General features: G+C 40.4%; 2 protein-coding genes across 3 annotated transcripts in view; both read right to left on the bottom strand.

The window, feature by feature from the left end:
• The window catches only part of gnb1a (guanine nucleotide binding protein (G protein), beta polypeptide 1a), a 44,516-nt gene extending 39,655 nt beyond the window's left edge, over positions 1 to 4,861 (bottom strand). For both annotated transcript variants that reach the window (XM_054773533.1, XM_054773515.1), the window contains exon 1: positions 4,496 to 4,861. The gene's annotated coding sequence lies outside the window, so the exon portion shown is untranslated. The remainder of the gene's footprint in view (positions 1 to 4,495) is intronic.
• Positions 4,862 to 15,459: 10,598 nt separating this feature from the next.
• The window catches only part of cfap74 (cilia and flagella associated protein 74), an 88,482-nt gene continuing 83,250 nt past the window's right edge, over positions 15,460 to 20,691 (bottom strand). The window contains exons 33-39 of the mRNA XM_054780615.1: positions 18,800 to 18,955; positions 18,542 to 18,680; positions 17,053 to 17,207; positions 16,836 to 16,968; positions 16,542 to 16,660; positions 16,339 to 16,473; positions 15,460 to 15,575 (exon numbers count right to left, since the gene is read on the bottom strand). Of these exons, the coding sequence (XP_054636590.1) occupies positions 15,471 to 15,575; positions 16,339 to 16,473; positions 16,542 to 16,660; positions 16,836 to 16,968; positions 17,053 to 17,207; positions 18,542 to 18,680; positions 18,800 to 18,955 (942 nt within the window). The 3' untranslated portion in view covers positions 15,460 to 15,470. The remainder of the gene's footprint in view (positions 15,576 to 16,338; positions 16,474 to 16,541; positions 16,661 to 16,835; positions 16,969 to 17,052; positions 17,208 to 18,541; positions 18,681 to 18,799; positions 18,956 to 20,691) is intronic.

Raw genomic sequence — 20,691 nt, 5'->3', positions numbered from 1 at the left:
TACTGATTTGAAAAGTAAGATTTATTTGTCAGAGCAGGTAAGCAAAGGGTGGGCAAAATCAGATTATTCTAATGAAGCACTTTTCAATGACTAATTCAAAATCTATTTTAAAAAATTAGCTAAAAGCACAATATGGTGTGGGGGGGGGAAAAAAACTATCAACCAAAGCCATATAATCCCAGAGAGTGGAACACAGACTAAGAATATAATCCTATTTTTATCTTCCACTTGCAGATTAAAAAATACACATTAGCAAGATGAAAGTACTGTTGTTTTTTTTTCAAATTGCTAATAACAACACAGGTTGCTTCAAAATAGTCATCGTGTGGTGACATTTGTCCTAACATGTTGTGCCGCACACTAATGGAAAATGTCCTTGTAACACACGTGTAGATACAAAGTCAAGGAGGCTTCCAAAACGGATGGTCTTGCCAGGGGTGATCACCTCTGGGTCACACAAACAGATTTACAAAATCCCATATCACACCATTTTTCAACATTTTTTTTCCTCAGTCTCAAGGGTCCACAATAGTGTGCTGGAAGTGTGTTGGCCATAATACAGCCTTTATGATGAAATTCAGACAGTGTAAAAGTGCTTTTCATAAGGCTGTTTTGCGTATTCTTAGCTTTGATGCTATTGAGCTTTGTTTGCCCACACCTGTCTCTGGCAGAGTGTGTGGCTTTATTGTAGTGCTATTGTGTATTTTATCCAGTTTTTACATCCAGTGCAACTCTACACTTGTCTAACATGATAAGATGTATAGAGGACCTTGGAAGTATACATACTGTGCTTCAAATAGTTTTTAGAGGACCTTTAAAATTGAGTGTTTCTGTGTACATAGTGTACTGAATTTAATTATTTGTTGTTCTACTGATAACTATGTGACTGTAATAAAACTATTGACTTATTAGAAGGAAAGCCATACATCATATGTCTGGACCAACACCAGCAGATGACATGGCACCCCAAACCATCACTGAATGTGGAAACTTTACACTGGACCTGAATCAACATAGATTCTGTGCCTCTCCTCTCTTCTTCCAGACTCTGGGACCTTGATTTCCAAAGTGATGTGATGGCTTGGGGTGCCATGTCGTCCGTCTGCTGGTGTTGGTCCACGGTCAGTGCAGCCATCTATCAGGACGTTTTAGAGCACTTCATGTTTCCCTCCGCTGACCAACTTAATGGAGAAGCAGATTTAATTTTCCAACGGGACTTGGCACCTGCACACTGTGCCAAAATTACCAGTACCTGGTTTAAGGACCATGGTATCCCTGTCCTTAATTGGCCAGAAAACTCGCTTGAGCTCAACCCCATAGAAAATCCAGGGGTATTGTCAAAAGGAAAATGTGATACACCAGACCCAACAATTCAGAAGAGATGAAGGCCACGATCAGAGCAACCTGGGCTCTCATAACACCTGAGGAATGCCACACACTGTTCGACTCCATGCCATGCCATATTGCATAAGTAATTCAGGCAAAAGGCGCCCCACCCATGTATTGAGTGCTGTACATGTTCATTTTTCAGTTGGCCAACATTTCTAAAAGTATTTTTTTATTGGTCTTGAGTAATATTCTAATTTTCTGAGATACTGAATTTGAAATTTTCATTAGTTTCCAGTTATAACCATCAAAATGAAAAGAACTAAACATTTGAAATATATCAGTCTGTGTGCACGATAAATAAAAACAAACTCCATAATTTTTGCATGTTTGTTTTACTCCCCTCTCTCTCTACCAAACAGGCTGGATGACAAGAGAGTTCACTCTGTGCATCTGTCTCAACACCTGGGCACATACGGAATGAACGGAGTGAGTGAACCCTCCTGTCATTCATCCAGTCTCTTTGCTACATGCTAGCGAGTGCACTACTTGCAAGCTATGTGAGTCGTGTGCTACACGATGGAATACTCTCTTCATGCCTGTTGTGTATAAAACACAAGCTGATGTCAATTTCAGCCAGTTTGTGCATCATCACTCTGTTTACATGATAAAGTTTACAAAACAGCGGAGCGTAAATTTTAGCTGCCGTGATTCCCATAGTACAATACCTCATTGTGTACCAAACGCATTTTACAGCATATAAACATGTACTTTGACCACACTCTGACAAAACGTTACACCTAATTAAATGTAAACACCGTACTCCACACACAATATCTACAATCAAGGAAGTGTATATGCAAATGAACTGACTTCAGAGTATTTCCGGGTTATTTCTCAGTTTTTATTAACAAAAGTGACACTGATTCAAAATCAGAACTATTGTGATTGCTTGTGATTTTTATGTAAGTGCAATTTTATCAATTTTATTTAAGTGCAATTTTTGTTTTAAAAAAAAAAGAGCCCATTTTATTTTTATTGGGGTTTTTTGTCTATTGAATTTAATATGTTGCTTGTTTATTTTATTTAAAAGCTCTTGGCCTTCCTATTAAAATATTTAAATACTCTGGAGAAATTAAAGTTGATTGCTCTTGATAAGCTGTACTCGCATTATTATGCCATATATTATTATATTAATGAAAAAAATGTCTCAAAATAAGCTCTTCGGATGAGGAGCGAAACGTCCGACACCTTCTACACAGAAGTACAGATGACGTCTCAAGAAGCCTTTTCCTCGGTCTCAAAATAATGTTGACAATAATGTTTATCTGCAATAATTTGTAGGAGAATTATCATGACAGGCCTAACAGTGCCCACATAACAATTGATGTTGAAATCCATTAAATACAGCATGTAATGATAAATAAATTTGCAGTGCTCACTGGTATTCATCATACTCAACAGTCCAAGCTTCCCCATCATGTTGTCCTACATCTGACTGCATTCCCATGGCCAGTTTTAACATACTAAGTTTAACAAACATATATATACAGTCCGATTGTATCGTTTTAAAGCCATGTAAGAAACGCTAGCATCCGATGCTTGGCAGCTGTCTCTTGTGAGTGGGAGAAAAGGAGCTGAGAAAGGCTGTGAACGCCATCTTGTTAGTGCAGCTGCTCGGGCTCTCGATATAGGAACGCATTCATTATAGGCGGTGCAAGAAAGGGGGCACACCGACATAATCTATTCGATCAACTACATAAAACTGTCCATTTGAATAGAGCTACAAAAATTCGTCAAATTTTGTTAAATTCGGTTACATCCGGCCCCGAGTACTGCGGTTCGACGGGACTGGACTGTGAGTTACTCCCAGCGGCACCTTGTTGCCTCCTGTCTCCGGGGGAGGCGTTCACCGCGGCTTCCTGCGACAACACTTAATGATTTCTCGAAATTGTAACCCCCATGATCTCGCTGACTCCAACTCCGATAGTACACTCTAGTCGTTTTAAAATGCGTGTTGTTGTCCTAGTGTTAAGACGATAGCGCCGGCCTGGCAGCGGCATAGCCGGCTAAAGAGCTCGTCCTGCAACAGACAACCCAGATCGCGATAACAGGATTGCTAAAAGCCGATTACAACAATTTTCTCTCCAGTAAAACACAGAAGGATACCTTCCAAACCTCACAGTACCATTTAACTCATGTGATTCAAGTTTATGGCGTTCCTAAACGCTAATTAGGCTAGCTACCGATTCCCCCTTCTTGTGCAAGTCTGATCGAATCTACCTTCACCATACCCTACTATTACAGCCTCGGTTCAGTTAAGCGTTGGTTAACTGAATACATTTGACTAAATTACTACAGTAAGCAAATAATCTGTGCGGTGCAAATGCTTCAGATTTAGGCAAACCGATCCTCGACAGAAGTCACTAAAATGTACTAAATGGAACACCAGGGCCCAGTTTTGTCACGATAAAGCTACACACAATTATATGAGCTAGGCCAGGCTGCAGACTGCTGGCCTGCTAGATTGCATGGACTCGATACGGAAAAACAGGGGGCGGTGGTGGCGGTGGCTCTGCTTGGCGAAGTAGCCATTTTTAGACTTCGCTTCGTTGTCAACTGCATGATGCTATGACAGGACGGGGACCGAATTCAATCGTTTGAAAAACATTTGCGCAAACAGTTGCACTTGTAAAAAGAGAGTTTAGAAGTTTAATTGGGGTGAGTTTATTAGCATATAAGACGGGTACTAGCTTTAGGTGTAGAAAAGACGTGGGTAACGTGGGCCAGATTATCGATCTGTTGGCAACTAGCAAGTAGGGTGGATATACACTGTCAAGAATCCCCAGGATTAGAATTAACGCTCGTTAGTTAAACCAGGCTACAAAATGGCATCCTGGTTAACCTACAGTCATCGATTAAATGCTAATTAACAGCTGCACAGTTTCCACTCTATGGTAATATTTGATATAAAATATGGATGAATGTTCAGTTAATAATCATCAATCCGATCAAAGTATGCTACTTTACACCGAGACCCACACCCATTCCTACTAACCGTTAGCTAGAGGCAGGCTAACGACAACTAACTAACCGAGAAGCTTACTCTGCCTTCTTTGCTCTAGCACACCACAGTATAATGTAACGTTTAAAATATTAAAGTCCTTACCTTCTTTCAAATGCTATCCGTGCTTTAAATCACATTAGCTGGCAAAAACAAGCTGGTCTCTCCTCTCTCAGATGTTGCCAGCGAGGAGCGGCACTCCCCGAACCCGGTTTTTGACCCGCCGAAGGAGGAGGGGGGAGACACCGGCACAGTCGAGCAGATACGAGGCGGTCTTTCACCCCAAAATAAGCCTTTCTGAGTCGCTCTCCGAAGCCACCACAAATTCCACCTTCACGGCGAAATGAAAACAACCTCCCTCGTCCAACTTCGTCGACGTCGTCCCTCCTTTTCTTCCTGGCTTCCGAATCTCAGCAGCTTCTTCCTGCGGCCATCAAACGGCATAGATGGGCGCGGTAACCCTGCACTCAGCTCTGGGAAACCCCACGCTCAGGGAGCGTCACAACGTACGTCCAAGGGTCGGCGATCACTTCAAAAAATCCGGAAAAACTGCAATCTTTGGTAACTCCATACAGTGATGGAAAAAAATATTAGACCGCCCTTGTTTCTTCAGTTTATTGATCCATTTTAATGCCTGGTACAACTAAAGGTACATTTGTTTGGACAAATATAATGATGACAACAAATATGGCTCATAAGAGTTTAATTTAAGAGATGATGTCTATGGTTTTCTTGATAATAACCAAAAAAAAAGTTCTTACATGAATAGCTATAGCATTTTACTGCCAAAAACTTTTTATGAGCTATTTTTGTTGTTCGTGTTATGTTTGTCCAAACAAAGGTACCTTTAGTTGTATCAGGCATTAAAATGAACAAGAAACTGAAGAAACAAGGGTGGTTTAATAATTTTTTCCATGAAAGTAGATCCACTATTTGCATTTATCCACTGAAATACGACTTTTCAAAGCAAATTTACCCCTGACATAACAACAGTTTGATGTATGTACAAATTCAAAATCGAACAATGCTACATTTTTATTGCCTCTAGTGTCTCATGATGTTCCTTTGTGAAGTTAATGAGGGCGCTATGGTGCTACACAGCAATGTTTCCCATCCATCCAACTATTTTCTATACCGCTTGTCCTCACTAGGGTTGTGGGTATGCTGGAGCCTATGCCAGCTGTCTTTGGATGAGAGGCAGGGTACGGCCCGCACTGCTCGCTAGCCAGTCACAGGGCACATTTAGACAAAGAATTCAGATTCTCCAATTAACCTAGGATACATGTTTTTGGAATGTGTGAGGAAGCCGGAGTATTCGGAGAAAACCCGCACATGCACAGGGAGAACATGCAAACTCCACACAAAGATGTTCCAGAGATATGAACCCACAATCAACAATGTTTCCCTTCATATATAATTAGCGTAACAAAGAAATGATTGAATAGCAGAAATAAATACATTTTGGAAGTGCTGAGAATCAACCTTGCATGCTATCAATCTGATGATTGATTTTCTGAATGACAATAAAACTCTCTTGAATCTTGAATCTCTTGAATCTTTCTATACCGCTTGTCCTCACTAGAGTCGCGGGGGTATGCTGGAGTCTATCCCAGCTGAGTTTTGGCGAGAGACGGGGTACACCCTGAACTGGTCGCCAGCCAATCACAGAGCACATATAGATAAACAACCATTCACTCTCACATTCATACTTCCGGACAATTTAGAGTCTCCAATTAACCAAGCATGCATGTTTTAGGGATGTGGGAGGAAACCGGAGTACCCGGAGAAAACCCACGCCTGCACGGGGAGAACATGCAAACTCCACACAGAGATGCCCAAACAGAGATTTGAACCCAGATTTTCCCCATGTGGCCAACATGCTGACCACTAGGCCACCCTGCGGCCCTCTACTGTATTGTGCTCCCAAATAACTTATGATTAGTCCGACAGTAGACAGCAGCAATGTCTTTTCCCAAGGACCTTGAAATATACTGTACCTAATTAGAAAACAATAACAAAATGAAGTCATGGTATTGCCTCAAAACACTAGCTAGCCATTGAATCAGATTTAATTGTTTCTACATCCTCCCTATATTGCTCACATGAGCCCCTTTTCCTACACAGGAACCTTTTGAGGAGCTTTCCTATTTGACCAGGTATGCTTTTGGAAAGACAGCACAGTGTATTAGCTGCAAAAAGGTTCCAAGTTCAAATCCGGGTTGAGTTTACATGTTTTTGTGTGTTCTTCCTCCCAACATGCATGTCACCAGACTCTCCGTGTGAACATGAGTAGGTATTTGAGTGTATTTTAGTCCTTGGGACACAATGACAATGGCCCAGAGTGTTTTATACATGTCAATATACAGTACCTGAGAACAGGACAATTGTATTTACATAACCACAACAACCGCTACATCCAGGACTGAGTTTATTTGCAAGACAAAACAGATGGTGTGCGACACATTTAACAAACTAAATGGTAGGAAAGATGTCCTGAAATGTACTTTATGATAGTATTAGACCTTTGTATATGTCGTTTCATGCAATGCCCCTGTAGTCTAGATCAAGATGAGCAACCATCAGGGATTAACTTCCTTGGTGGGGAGGACCAGCACTTTGGCACAGAGATGCCTCCATCATTATGGCTTGTAGTGCTCAGAGGAGGGGTTAATAATGTTCACTGGGTTAAAGCGTTACATGGAGACGTGGAACACTTTGTTGTCTTTTGGGAAAACTGTGTGTGTACCGTCTAATGGGGGATGATTACACAAGATCATCTTAAAGCCCATTAGCTTAAAATGCATGTATCATACTGAATATGACGTACTTATAGTAGAAAGTTGGAATAACAGAAAAGTAGAATGATATGTGTTGTTCATTTGAATGTATACCCGTGCAAGTTTGTTTTTCTGCTAACCACATGTCATTTATGAAAACACCAACCCCAGTGTGTTGTGTGTGTGTGTGTTTGCTCGTCATGCAAGAGAGTCTCTCTGGGTGTGAGTTTCCACTGGGACTCATCTGGCCCTAGGTTTAATGCTGCTGAGATTAGGTTGCCCTTGGTTACACTCCCAGTCTGCATGCATGTGTTATGAAGCTGTTTAAAGCTAAAGGCTTCGGGGAATTTCCCTGAGGAATAAGTTATTGCCTGAATTGAAGCTTTCTGGCGAAGATGAGACCACATGTTGATTTTGTATGATGGAGAAAAATGGCTTAAAAGTGGTGACATTGCTTCAATTGAATGATTATTAAAACATTCACATCTTAATAACACCCAAGGCTAATAAACTGTTCAAATAACAATTGACAGTCTCTATATAAAATAAGTCATCCATGTGACTAGACTATCTGTACTAACCTGCACAGCCTCTAAAGACACTGCTCTGTAACCAACATTCAACTGTACTGAACTGGAACCAACAATTTTTTCATGATATATTTTTTCGTTTATGGAATATGTTTTATCATTTATTATACATTAGGTCCCCGACTTACGAACACAATTGGTTCCAGACGACCGTTCTTATGTCGAATTGTTCTTAAGTAGGGGAAAAGGTAATATTACCAATTATATAGGTACTACATGTACGTGTATACATATACAGTATATGTGTATGTATGTAAATATGAGTTTAGATGCAGTAGTAATATTAAAGGAGAATAATTAATGAAAAAAACAATAAAAAAAATGATATAATAATACGTAATGATAAACGTTATTTACCTTTGAAGAGGAGTGGTCGAGCATACGTCGTTGTGATGGAGGAGGAGGAGGAGGAGTTATTGAAAAAAAGGACAAATCGTCGTTGTCCTTAGACTCTTCTAAAAGAGGTAGTGTTCTGTGGGTGGTGTAGAATTAAGCAGGCCTATTAACTCTTCATAAACTTTAATCACACGCTCTGTCCGGGTTGTATCATAGAGCTACAATTTAGCTTTCGATTTAGCTTTATCTTCCCTAGCGTCTAACTCTTCCTCTGTTGGTCCCATTAGCAGTGTCACAGTGCCCTCTACTGGTCTAGCATGTACAGTAGCAGTATAAATACTGATTGAGCGACTACAAGGCAAAATAAAATAAAATATAGACCAGTCGGCTTGTGTTCGTAACCGCGAATGTTCGCTAGTCGGGTGTTCGTAAATTGGGGACCTAGTGTATATGTTTTTTTTTGTTTACAGTATATGTTTTTTTCATTTACAGTGTATGTTTTTTTTGTTTACAGGATATGTTTTTTTGTTTATTATATATGTTTTAAGGCTGTAAAACCCTCACCACACACTTTATACACTTTTCTCAGGCAATATATATATGTTGCGTATACAGAGGGCCTTGAAAGCGCTTTGGTCCATGGGCTGAATCAGCGATGTAGTGTTTCCAAAATAAACCTGTCTCATCCATATTAAAAATTTGTTCAGGCTTATATCCCCTTTCCTCATTGATGGCTTTAAATTTGTTCACGTATGCCTCTACCCCGGCATCCGCAAAGGCAGCCTTTCCTTGTTGCGGACAGTTAAACCCCTTTTTGTATTGTATTTGTACTTTATTTATCCCACAGCGAGGAAATTCACTTGTTACAGCAGCAAGCAAGATACGCAAGTAAAGAATACAGTGTAAAGAATACATAGTGACTACAACATGGTTCAGGTGGTGCAGGTGTTGTAGAGCCTGACAGCGGTCGGTATGAAGGACCTGCGGAACCTCTCCTTCTTACACCGTGGGTGTAACAGTCTGCTGCTGAAGGAGCTGCTAAGGGAAGCAACAGTGCATCCATGTTAAAATGTATTGCTGCTGTTGTCCTTATGTTATTTTCCTTACGGTACGAACCGAAGATTAATTTATTCCGTAATGGCGCACTACAGCTGCGCAAGTTCTACCTTCCTTCAGCATGTCCGGAATTCCACTTTTTGTGCATCTTTGTCTGCCTTTTGGGTGCAACTGCAGGTGCCTTTGTCGGTGCAGAGCGTTTAGTCGACATTGTGAGTTTTGTCGGGGATATATATGCTGCTAGAATTTGCATTTTGCACATTTGGATCTTAATGAGGTTTTAAGTAGAGCTACAATATGCAAAAACAAGAAGGGGGAGTGAGACAAAAAGCATTTTGAAAAAGTAATTTATTGAAAACAACAATTTAAATGAAATAAGCTGTTTATCAGCTGATCAAAAGTTTAAGATCATCGCTCAAAAAATAACAAAAAACTCTCCAAACCAGAACAAAGAATGTTCTCAGTAGGACTCAGTAATGAGTAGCTCCACCGTTCTTGTTAATCACTTCAAAAATTGCTTTGGGCATGCTTGATGCGAGTGTTTCCAGGAGGCTAGTGGGAACATTGCTCCAAGTGGTGAAGATGGCTTCACGAAGGGCATCAACTGTCTTGAACTGATGGCCATTTTTATAAACTTCCCTTGCCATCCATCCCCAAATGTTCCATGTGTTAGAGTGTAGTTGTGATGTTATTCTCCCTGAAGAAGTCCTTGGTCAAGCGAGCATTGTGAACTGCAGCGTTGTCCTGTTGAAAAACCCAGCTGTTACCACACAGACGAGGGCCCTCAGTCGTGAAGGATGCCCGCTGCCACCTCTGCACGTAAGCACCCGTCGTTTGACGACCCTGCACCACCTGAAGCTCCAGTGTTCCACTGAATGAAAAAGCACCCCAGATCATGATGGACCCCCCTCCACTGTGCCGGGTAGAAAACATCTCAGGTGGGATCTCCTTGTCATGCCAGTAACGTTGGAAGCCATCTGGACCATCAAGGTTACATTTTTTTTCATCAGAGAATAAAACTTTTTTCCACCTTTCAATGTCCCATGTTTGATGCTCCCTGGCAAAGTCTAAACGGGCAGTTTTGTGGCGTTGAAGGAGACGAGGTCTTTGAATTCCTTTTTTGTTTTTTAAACTCTTCCTGCAGATGCCGTCTGATGGTTATTGCGCTGCAGTCGGCACCAGTAAGGGCCTTAATGTGGGTGGAAGACCGCCCTGTGTCTTGATGGACAGCCAATCGGATCCTCCGGCTCAGCGCATGTGTCATTTTTTTTTGGGTCTACCACTTGACTTTTTTGTTCCATAAAGCTCAGGATCTTTAAAAAATGTAAAATGACTGTCTTACTGTGCCCAACCTCAGCAGCAATGGCACGCTGCGAGAGGCCTTGCTTATGCAGCTCGACAATACGACAACGTTCTTCTTAGCTTCTTAGCTTCTTAGCTTTAGCCATCAGGAGGGCATGACAGTGTGAATGCCTGACAGAAAATGAACATTTGGAGCAGATTTTGGCTTTTATAGCCTGTGGTCTGAAACTTTTGATCAGCTGATAAACCTATTTCAGTTTTTTTTGTTGTTTAAATTACAAGTCCCAAATATTTATTAGAATAAGATATCATTATTTTAATAAATAAATAAAGAATAAATTAGGAATAGTAGTATGGGCTGCTCCGCTTTCAACTGCAGGCCCATAATAAATAAAGAATACCTGTACATTTTGGGTAGTATTATGGGCTGCTGCGCTTTGCTTGCAGGCCCATAATGATTAATCAAATACTTAAAACTGAGCATTATTGTATTTTATACAGCTCTTGTATTGGCTCTATTAGACTGATCAGTTGTACCAAATGTTGTAGTTGATATAGTTGCATGTCCACAAGTATGTGGACAGAGACGCAGACAACGTTTTTGTTTTTTCTGTCATAAATTAAAGCTCAAAGTTCGCTTCAAACACTTCAATCCCCTCCTCACTAATACAAATCAATTGATGTCCAAATACTCCTGGCTCGGTTTTTGTAAGCCCCCATTTTCATAGAACATTGCATGTAACAAACTAGTCCGTTTGCCCTGTATTATATCGTTCCGCAAAATCGAGTGTCCAAACAAAACACCCTACGATTTGTTGACTCACTGTCCGTGCTTTATTTATTGAGTGCAACTGGTAAATAACCGCCATGCATGGGGCCGAAGAAAGTTGCTAGTGCCAGCAATTTGATAAAGAAGTTGAAAAACACTATTGAATTCGATCTCAGAATGTACAGGAAGTCCGCATCAACGATATGTTCCATCCGTTCGTCATTTAGAATTATTTCGCATTGTTTTCTGCATGAAAAACTATAATTATTCTCTTTAAATTGTATTTCTTGTTAATATTTTTGGGTATCTGGAATGGATTAGATGGATTTACAATATTTTATGTGGGAAAAATTGCCTCGGTTTTCATTCGTATCGGTTTTTGTCGCACCTTTTGGAATGAATTAGTAACAAAAACCGAGGTACCACTGTATATGCCAACATACTGTTATGTGTTGGTCCAGGCTGCACACCACAGTCAGAGACAGTAAGTAGCACTATCTCTCCGCATTAGCGCCAGAGAGATCAGATGAGAAATCAGATTAGAAAAAGTAGCAAAATAACAACGCAAATATCGTGTAATATGATGTAATACACGCTTGGTAAAAAACAGCGAACAGCATTACGACAGACTAAGCTCATAATGACCTTGCTTTTTATAGGCAGGTTGGGGTGCATTAATCTGCTTTGGTATAATCTCCTACAATCTCTTGATATATGCTTACAGCATGTATCTGTGGGAAGAGAAGAGCGAGGTCATTGGACTACATCGAGACACTACTGACATCTGCTGTTCACATGCATAGAACAGAAAATAATGATTATTTAGCCAATATCCAGCAATGGGATACTGTGCGAAGTCTAGTTTTGTTGGCCGACAGGGGAAAACGCCCAGCAATGGCCAAATGCTCCAAACACAGAAATGATCCAAAACCAAAAGCACACACGCTCCATGAAACATGCAACGGGAAAACGCTGCAATAAAAATAACTAACTTCCTGGTAGCCTGGCTAACTTCCATTTTGTTCAGTGAAGTTGTAGCATTTTCTCATGCATTTGCTTTGGGGGTTTGTGTGTGTTTTTGGCATTTGCAGTGTTTTTGTTTTTGATCCCGCAGCCTTTATGTGATTGCAGCATTTTGCAGTGTTTTACAGTGTGTGTGTCAGTTTTTGGTCATTTCTCTGTTTGGAGCGTTTGGATGTTGCTGTGTGTTCGCCCCTGTCGGCCACCGTGGCTTCGTCCACAGCTATCATTTTGAGGTGTTAATATAGTAGATAGTAGGACAAACATCGCGTTACGAATGGCATAAAAGGACGTTCTATTCCATTGAGGTTTAAGATAACTGTTGTTGGATTTTTTTTTAAATAGTATAGTATACAGTTTGTAATAAATCTAACTATAATTACAAATGTCAGTTCATTATTTCCCATTTCATAGACTAATTTTTGTTTGGCCTGAGTGTGAGCCCTGCCTCTGCCTTCATGGTTCTGCACACATCAGCTGACACACCCAATCATGGTATTTCTCACGCGCTCACCTACGCCCTCTGCTGGAATCAGTTTCCAATAGCCATGAAAGAACATAAGAGCTGCATCTAACACTTCATCCAGTTCCACTGGATATCCCTTGTAGGGTGGTGGCTGGAGCCAATCCCAGCTATCAATCACAGGACTGACATTGGGAATTTACAAATACATGCCTTTGGACTGTGAGAGAAAACCAGAGTCTCCAGTAAGAACGCTGGGAGAACATGCAAACGCCACAAAGAAAGGTTCAAACCTGTGAAATTCTTGCAGCGAGGCAAATGCCACTCAACCGCTGTGCTGTTGTTGCAATTTCCTATTTCACAAATGAACACACAAAAAAAACATTAGAAATGCAACAGGTTCCGTTTCATCATGGTTTGTTTGGAAGCGGGATTACACAAAAACTGATTTCCAAGAAACCGTAGTGCAGAACTTATTAGACTTCACAAATTAGTGCAAATCTAAATAAAGGTGCAGGATTCAGAAAGTGCTTTCAGATTTTTCAACATTCCAAGATAGGACTTATTGCTTATTTTATTTCATTTTGTCCGGAAATAATGCAAAAAAAATAAACTCTTGAAAATACTGTATATGTCATACAAATTTGACAGTATTATTCACTGGCCCTTCAATAGTAGGAAGATCTTTTACCGAAAAGAGCTACCGAAAAAAATGCCCCAATGAAATTAATCAAATGAAATGCTGGAGAATCGCTGTGACTCTCGGCAACCCCCTTATGTAGTTTTATAGTTGAGATAGTAGGAGCTGCACTTCAAGTACAGTGGATCCTCGGTTAGCATCATTAATCTCTTCCAGAATGTCCAACTCAAACCAAAATATACTTTAACTCAGTGGTTTACAGTGGCGTACCCCTTCAGACATTTGACTGGACGCCATGTACCCCCTATTCCTGCACACTTAAAAACATAAAACATTTTTATCAGAATTAACTTGAAATAGTGATCATAATTGTTTAATGAATTTTAAAGTAATTCCGGGTCAAAAATGTGTATTTTGCATGGAAACATTTTGACAAAGTTTGCCATGAGCAATGATAAATAGATAAGTAATCATCCTACATATATTTTATTCCCGCCTGATGTTGGCTTGAATTTGTGCATCATTTTTTAGTCCACCTACGATGGCTATGGTTTAAGCCTGCGTGTTAATTTAGCACCAAACTGAAGGGGAACGTTTAACAATCTTGAGATAGAAGTATCCCAAGTACATAAATACAACCAATGATAAAGCCTCATTTTCCAGAGAATCCCCACTCACAGTGAAGGCTTTCACCGCTGCGCCGTGTGGGGATTGGAACACCAACATAAATGAAATCTTCAAGACTAATCACCAAACTTACTTATTTGTTCATATGGTGCACACAGAGCAATGAACAACTTCATGCACTGCTTCCTTTCTGTTGCGTTCTCCTTGCGCCGTGAGGCGTTCAGGGACACTCGTAATTGTGAGTGGCACTAATTGTTTTTCATTTTTATTCACGTACCCCTGTCACAATTACCGTACACCACTTTGGGAACCTAGGCTCTAATTGAATCAAATGTTCCCATAAGAAATAATTAGGGACGCACCAACCAAGGACAGCACAGTGGCCAAGTGGTTAGCATGTTGGCAACACAGTCAGTAGATCGGGAAGACTTGGATTCGAATCCCTGTGCATCTCTGTGTGGACTTTGCATGTTTTCCCTGTGCATGCGTGAGTTTTCTCCGGTTTCCTCCCACATTCCAAAAACATGCATGTTAGGTTAATTGGCGACTCTAAATTGTCCGTAGGTATGAATGTGAGTGTGAATGGTTGTTTGTATATATGTGCCCTGCCATTGGCTGGCGACCAGTCCAGGGTGTACCCCGCCTATTGCCTGAAGTCAGCTGGGATAGGATCCAGCATACCCCCGCGATCTTAATGAGGATAAGCGGCATAGAAAATGGATGGATGGATGAAAGTTATGCTTGAAATGTATCTTTTCATAAAAAGATGTTTTTCTCCCTTTTCTTGCTGGGAACTGATACTTTCCTGAAATGTGCTTGTGTTCTACTGCTGATTACTAAAGAACGGAAAAAGGTAGAAACAACTTTTTTTTCTGATGAAAGAGGAGAGACTAATCTTTCTTTTGGTAGGTTCCATGTCTATATAACCATAGAACCCAAATAGTCGGTGTGCCTTGAAAAGTCAGTCAAAAAGGTCTAAAATGGCCAGTACTGAAGGGGTTGTCTTTTGAAAAATGGCTGGGATTGAATGGGTTACTACATACAAATATATAAAATCCTGTCCTGTCATTTATCTTTCTTTCAATAAAATACAGTAAAAAGGTCATCATTCAGACGTAGTTGCAAACCGTGATTAATGCGATTACAAATTTCAATCATGAGTTTTTAAATGTCGGAAATAACAGCCTGTCTGAAATTATTGACTGATTCCAATTAACGCCCTGTCCTCTTTATGGTTCAAGTAAATAAACACCCCATTTGGAATATATCAAATATTACGCCTTTACAAAGAAAATATTGCTCAGTTTTGATTTTAAAAAGTTTATTGTTGTAGTTGCAGTTTGTAGTAGCGTACAACTGCATTGTGTCATACTGAGAACTGTTTACAATTTGTTTGCATAAACTACATGGAAGGCTAAACCTACAGAAGATATTGAAGAAAGAAAAAAATCAAAATAAATAGATTGTAAAAAATACAATGAATTTTCTTGTCTTATGGAATCAGTCCACAGATGTGGACACTAAAGCCATGAAGGTGACGTTGTACACCTTCATCTCATCACCCTTTACTGTGAGAGGCACACACATCTGCACCACTTCATTTGGCTGGAACAAACACACACACACACACATGCACACATTATTATTTCTAATAATAATAAATAACAAATACAGTCAAACCGTTATAGACAGGTTGGCGGCCATTTTGAATTTGTTCATGCACATATTAACATGTCTGTAATTAGAAGCTTGTTGTCTTTTCCGATACATATAATTATACTGTTACATGTTGACCAGTAGAGGGCACTGTGGGACTGCGGATAAAAGTTGTAAAGAACTACTAGGTTAATAAACCGCTGTTAATAAAGCAATTAAAGTGCATCGGTGACGTGAGTCTCTCCTTCGCCACAACAAGGGGCATTACAGTATTGACCAGTGCACATTGTCTCACACCAGGAAATAAACGGTGTCACTGTCTGCAACAAGCTCCAAAGAAGACGTTTTTTTTTAATGTGGAACAACTGACAGTTTGTGTGGATCTTGTGAATGATTGTGACTGAGCTACGACTCAGTAATTAAAGTCTACACACGACAGCGTCATTGCTTAAAAAACAAAACTTTTTCGTGCATGAAGCTTCTGCTTGAGTCGGCATTTTGGCCGCTATATGCGGTCAGATATTGACCAAGGGATACAAAATGGGTGGCCGCTGGCCGCGTTAAGACAGGTGACTGCAATACACAGGATCTATAACACGCAAATTTTCTGCGGGGGATTTTTCAGTGGCCGCTATAGGCAGGTGGCCGTTCTATACAGGTGGCCGCTAAGACAGGTTTGACTGTACCTATTGACTAAAAGTAAACTCCTCACCTTGTGTCCACTCTGAGGGGTCCACGTAATTGTGATGGTACGTTTGTTGCCCGCCTCAACGTAGCCTTTGCTGGGCTCCACAGTGAAGCCCTTCTGCTGCAGGGGTGCCAGGTTGTCCCAGTGAAATTCACTGCCCTAAAAGCATGAATGTAGAATGCAGATAATTGTCTCCAAAGCAGTTTAATGAAATGCTTAGTACATACCTTCTTACTGGTCCGGATGCAGCCTACACTCAGCTCCCTGACTGCAGGTCTGATGGCCCCCATGTTGTAGCTGGCATGCAACGAAACCAGCACAGGGTTTTCCATCTCCGCTAACTGCACTACTTGTAGAGGAAACATGCTGTAACTCATTCACTCTCCAAATATATATATATATATATATATATATATATATATATATATATATATATATATATATATATATATATATATATATATATATATATATATATAAAACTTGGCTATAATGGGAGATGTAAATGGGAGATAATGCACCTGCAGGATAAAGTGGACTAGTTATTAGTGGAGGAAGGAGGGATTCAACAGGAACAGTCAAAGGGTCTCCTCCTTGTAAATACGTGTTATGTGAAGATGCTGCACCTTTTAGTTCCAGAGCACACAGCTTACTCTAGACACATAAACACAGCCACAAGAAATTAGTTCATTAAGGCAAAATTATATCATCACGTCATGTGAGTGAGTCTTCAGTCACTTTATTGGCGAGCTCAATGGTGAGTCGATCAGAATAGTTGACAGAGGAGTGATCGGGGTGAAAGGTGACAACCATGTCCTGGCTTTGTCTTGCAGCAATGCTTCCCTCCACAGGCACAACACCGAAAACACTTAGTCCGTTGTAGTTTTGGGTCCCTGCACATGACACAAAATATACAGTCAATCTATGCTTTTCGTATGATCCAGTTTTCATAAAAAATTTTATCTAAAATTTTTCCTCAGTTTTCGGCCAATATTCAGACAATATTGCAAACAAACTAGTCCATTTGACTTGTACTCTATCTTTCCGCAAAACCAAGGGCCCAAACAAATCACCCTCCCATGGGTATCAAGCTCATACCATGGAGGGCTGCACTGCAGGTTTTCTTTTCATCCGGTCACTAAATCAGGTGATTTTAGTGATCAACATCTCCTTCATTTGGAGGGAAGGAGCTCATCAATGAAATCAACTGCTGGAGAAACTGGTTGGAGAGACAAATTGCAGTGTCTTGGTCCTCCATGGCACGAGTCTGACACGTGCTGCTGACTCACTGTCCGTCCATTTTTGATTGAGTGCAACTGCCAAATAACCCGCCATGGGGGCAAACAAAGTTGCGAGTGTCAACAATTTGATAAAGAAGGTGAGAAACAGTATTGAATTTGCTCTCGCCAGGAAGTACTGCATCAAAAGAGTTACATTTTCATCATTTACAATTATTACACATTGTATTCAGCATGTAAAACTATAATTACAGTGGAACCTCAGTTAGTGTACGGCCCAGTTAGCATGTTTTTTCATTAATGTAAAAAATTGACACCCAAATTTTCCCTCGTTTGCGTACATTTTCCGGTTAGCGTACAATATGGCATTCATTTTGTTGTGTTATCAATATACTGCTTGAGTCCAACTGTGTTCTTAATGTATTTTTTTTTAATCACAAACCATCCTTGTCAGCAGCCTATTAGTTTGCTAATACATGGAAACAGGAACCGGAAGTCAGCTGAGTCACCCGTCTGTGATGTCATCAGTGGTTGATTCTGTAGTTCTTTGCTAACTAACACTGCAACGCCACAAGTCTGTGCTTTTCTTGTGATGACAGTTGCAAAATAACCCAAAATAGAGAAGGTGAGAAACACAACTGAATTCAAGAAATAACTTGTGACAAAATGCGGAGCTGGTGTCCGTGCTGATCTCGCTGACACATTGCCGTCTTTGTCAACAATCATAATTACCTTCTTACTCTTTGTGTTGCCAGCTATTTACACAATAATGGTTGTGTGTTGAATCGATTTCAGTGGATAGTAAATACATCAGCTGTACACTGACTCCTCTAAATGTGAGGGGTGTACTCATTGTAAGATATTGTACTGACCTACTGCACCTCTAAATCTCCCAACCTACCTCGCCACTTACCCACCTACTTACCTTCCTGTCTACAAACCCAATAGAATTTGTCAAGCGTTCCAAGAGGAGTGTGAATATATCTTACCCACTACAGGCTGGATCTTGGAGTCCGTGTAACCACCCAAAAGTAAGGCCACTTTTTCATCAGCGCCCTGTGTTTCGGAGGGCAAGAGGCTGTACAACAGCGCTTTGAAACCAACTGCAACATCCGAGCTATTCTGTAGCTACAATGAACACAGAGTTACTGGTCATTAGCAAAATTTGGATGCAAAATTATCCTTCTTTACGCAAACGTATTTCATTTAGCATTTTTTTAAACTCAGTGAAACTTATGTGGGCTCACCTTCAGGACTTGTGAGGTGCTCTCCTTCTCTAGCACACAGCCAAAGTCAAGGACACCTCCAGAGTGGGAGCAGGTGATAGCAGGAAACACACCCTCTCCATGCAGAGTCAGGGCCAGAGTCATCTTCTGACAACGCACCTCCAAAGTCTCGCAGTACTAAAAATCGAGAGATCTTTAGTCAGTCAAGTCAAACTTGATTTCTATAGCACATTTAAAACAACCTGGAATGGCCAAAGTGCTGCACAAGCCATATAGACAATAACAATAAAAAGTAAATTATAAATAAATATACTACGGACACACATAGACAGCAAATTCTAGCTAAAAACTTAAACTATACAAAATAATGTTGAATGCCAATGAAAAAAAGAGTTTTCAGCAAAGCTTTACAAGAAAACTGTGCCGCAGCGGTGGCATAAAAAAAGTGGAGAACAGATGACGGCAGCCACACACGGAAAATGCAACTTTTATCTTTATTATTCCCACTAGGATAAATTGAGCGGTAAGATGCCTATATTTACAACAAAAGTTATTTGTTCACTTGTAGCGGCTACTTATGTAGGAAAACGAATCAATTGTTTCATGGCTGTGCTTCCCGTCATGAACTCTATATAGAAATGTTCTTTCTCCAAGTTCGTTTCTTAAACTACTATTCCACGATGACCTGGAATATGTGCCCATTGCTGAAAAGTTTTTAATATGTTTAATATGTTTCTCGTATACAGTGTCTATAATGTTGTTTCGCACATGCTAACTGGACGTAATACATGATGAATGCTACGTAGCTATTTTCACTGACATATTACTCAGTTTATGTACACAACTATTGAGGAATTATGTCTAATTATCTTTATTGCCATATTGAATAAATATAATCAAATATCATCTACTTTGATTAGTTGTAAGCTTTGAAAATGTGAAATACTAACCAATATTTACAATAGTATTTCAAAGTTTACCGGTTAGATTGTATATATCTTGTGTTTTATAGAAAGAGGTAGATCATTTTGACTTGTAACTTGCATGTTGAAAAAGTGCATGCATCCCTGATATACATGTATAATGTACATAAGTACGTACGCATTTTTTTTTATAAATATAGTGTGTATATGTACATATTGTCCTGTTGAAAAACCCAGCTGTTACCACACAGACGAGGGCCCTCAGTCATGAGGGATGCCCGCTGCAACATCTGCACGTAAGCAACCGCCATTTGACGACTCTGCACCACCTGAAGCTCCAGTGTTCCACTGAATGAAAAAGCACCCCAGATCATGATGGACCCCCCTCCACTGTGCCGGGTAGAAAACATCTCAGGTGGGATCTCCTTGTCATGACAGTAACGTTGGAAGCCATCTGGACCATCAAGGTTACATTTTTTCTCATCAGAGAATAAAATTTTTTCCACCTTTCAATGTCCCATGTTTGATGCTCCCTGGCAAAGTCTAAACGGGCAGTTTTGTGGTGTTGAAGGAGACGAGAGCTTTGAATTAGTTTTTTGTTTCTTAAACTCTTTTCCCGCAGATGCCATCTGATGGTTATTGCACTGCAGTCGGCACCAGTAAGGGCCTTAATGTGGGTGGAAGACCGCCCTGTGTCTTGATGGACAGCCAATCGGATCCTCCGGCTCAGCGCAGGTGTGATTTTTTTGGGTCTACCACTTGACTTTTTTGTTCCATAATGCTCAGGATCTTTCAAAAAATTTAGAATGGCTGTCTTACTGTGCCCAACCTCAGCAGCAATGGCATGCTGCGAGAGGCCTTGCTTATGCAGCTCGACAATACGACAACGTTCAAAAAGAGAAAGCTTCTTAGCTTTAGCCATCAGGAGGGCATGACAGTGTGAATGGCTGACAGAAAATGAACATTTTGAGCAGATTTTGGCTTTCATAA

This window comes from Dunckerocampus dactyliophorus, chromosome 1 (genome assembly GCF_027744805.1).
Source record: "Dunckerocampus dactyliophorus isolate RoL2022-P2 chromosome 1, RoL_Ddac_1.1, whole genome shotgun sequence".
NCBI classification, from domain to species: domain Eukaryota; kingdom Metazoa; phylum Chordata; class Actinopteri; order Syngnathiformes; family Syngnathidae; genus Dunckerocampus; species Dunckerocampus dactyliophorus.
Note: the sequence above shows the minus strand (reverse complement) of the source record. Positions and strands in the feature narration are given on the sequence as shown.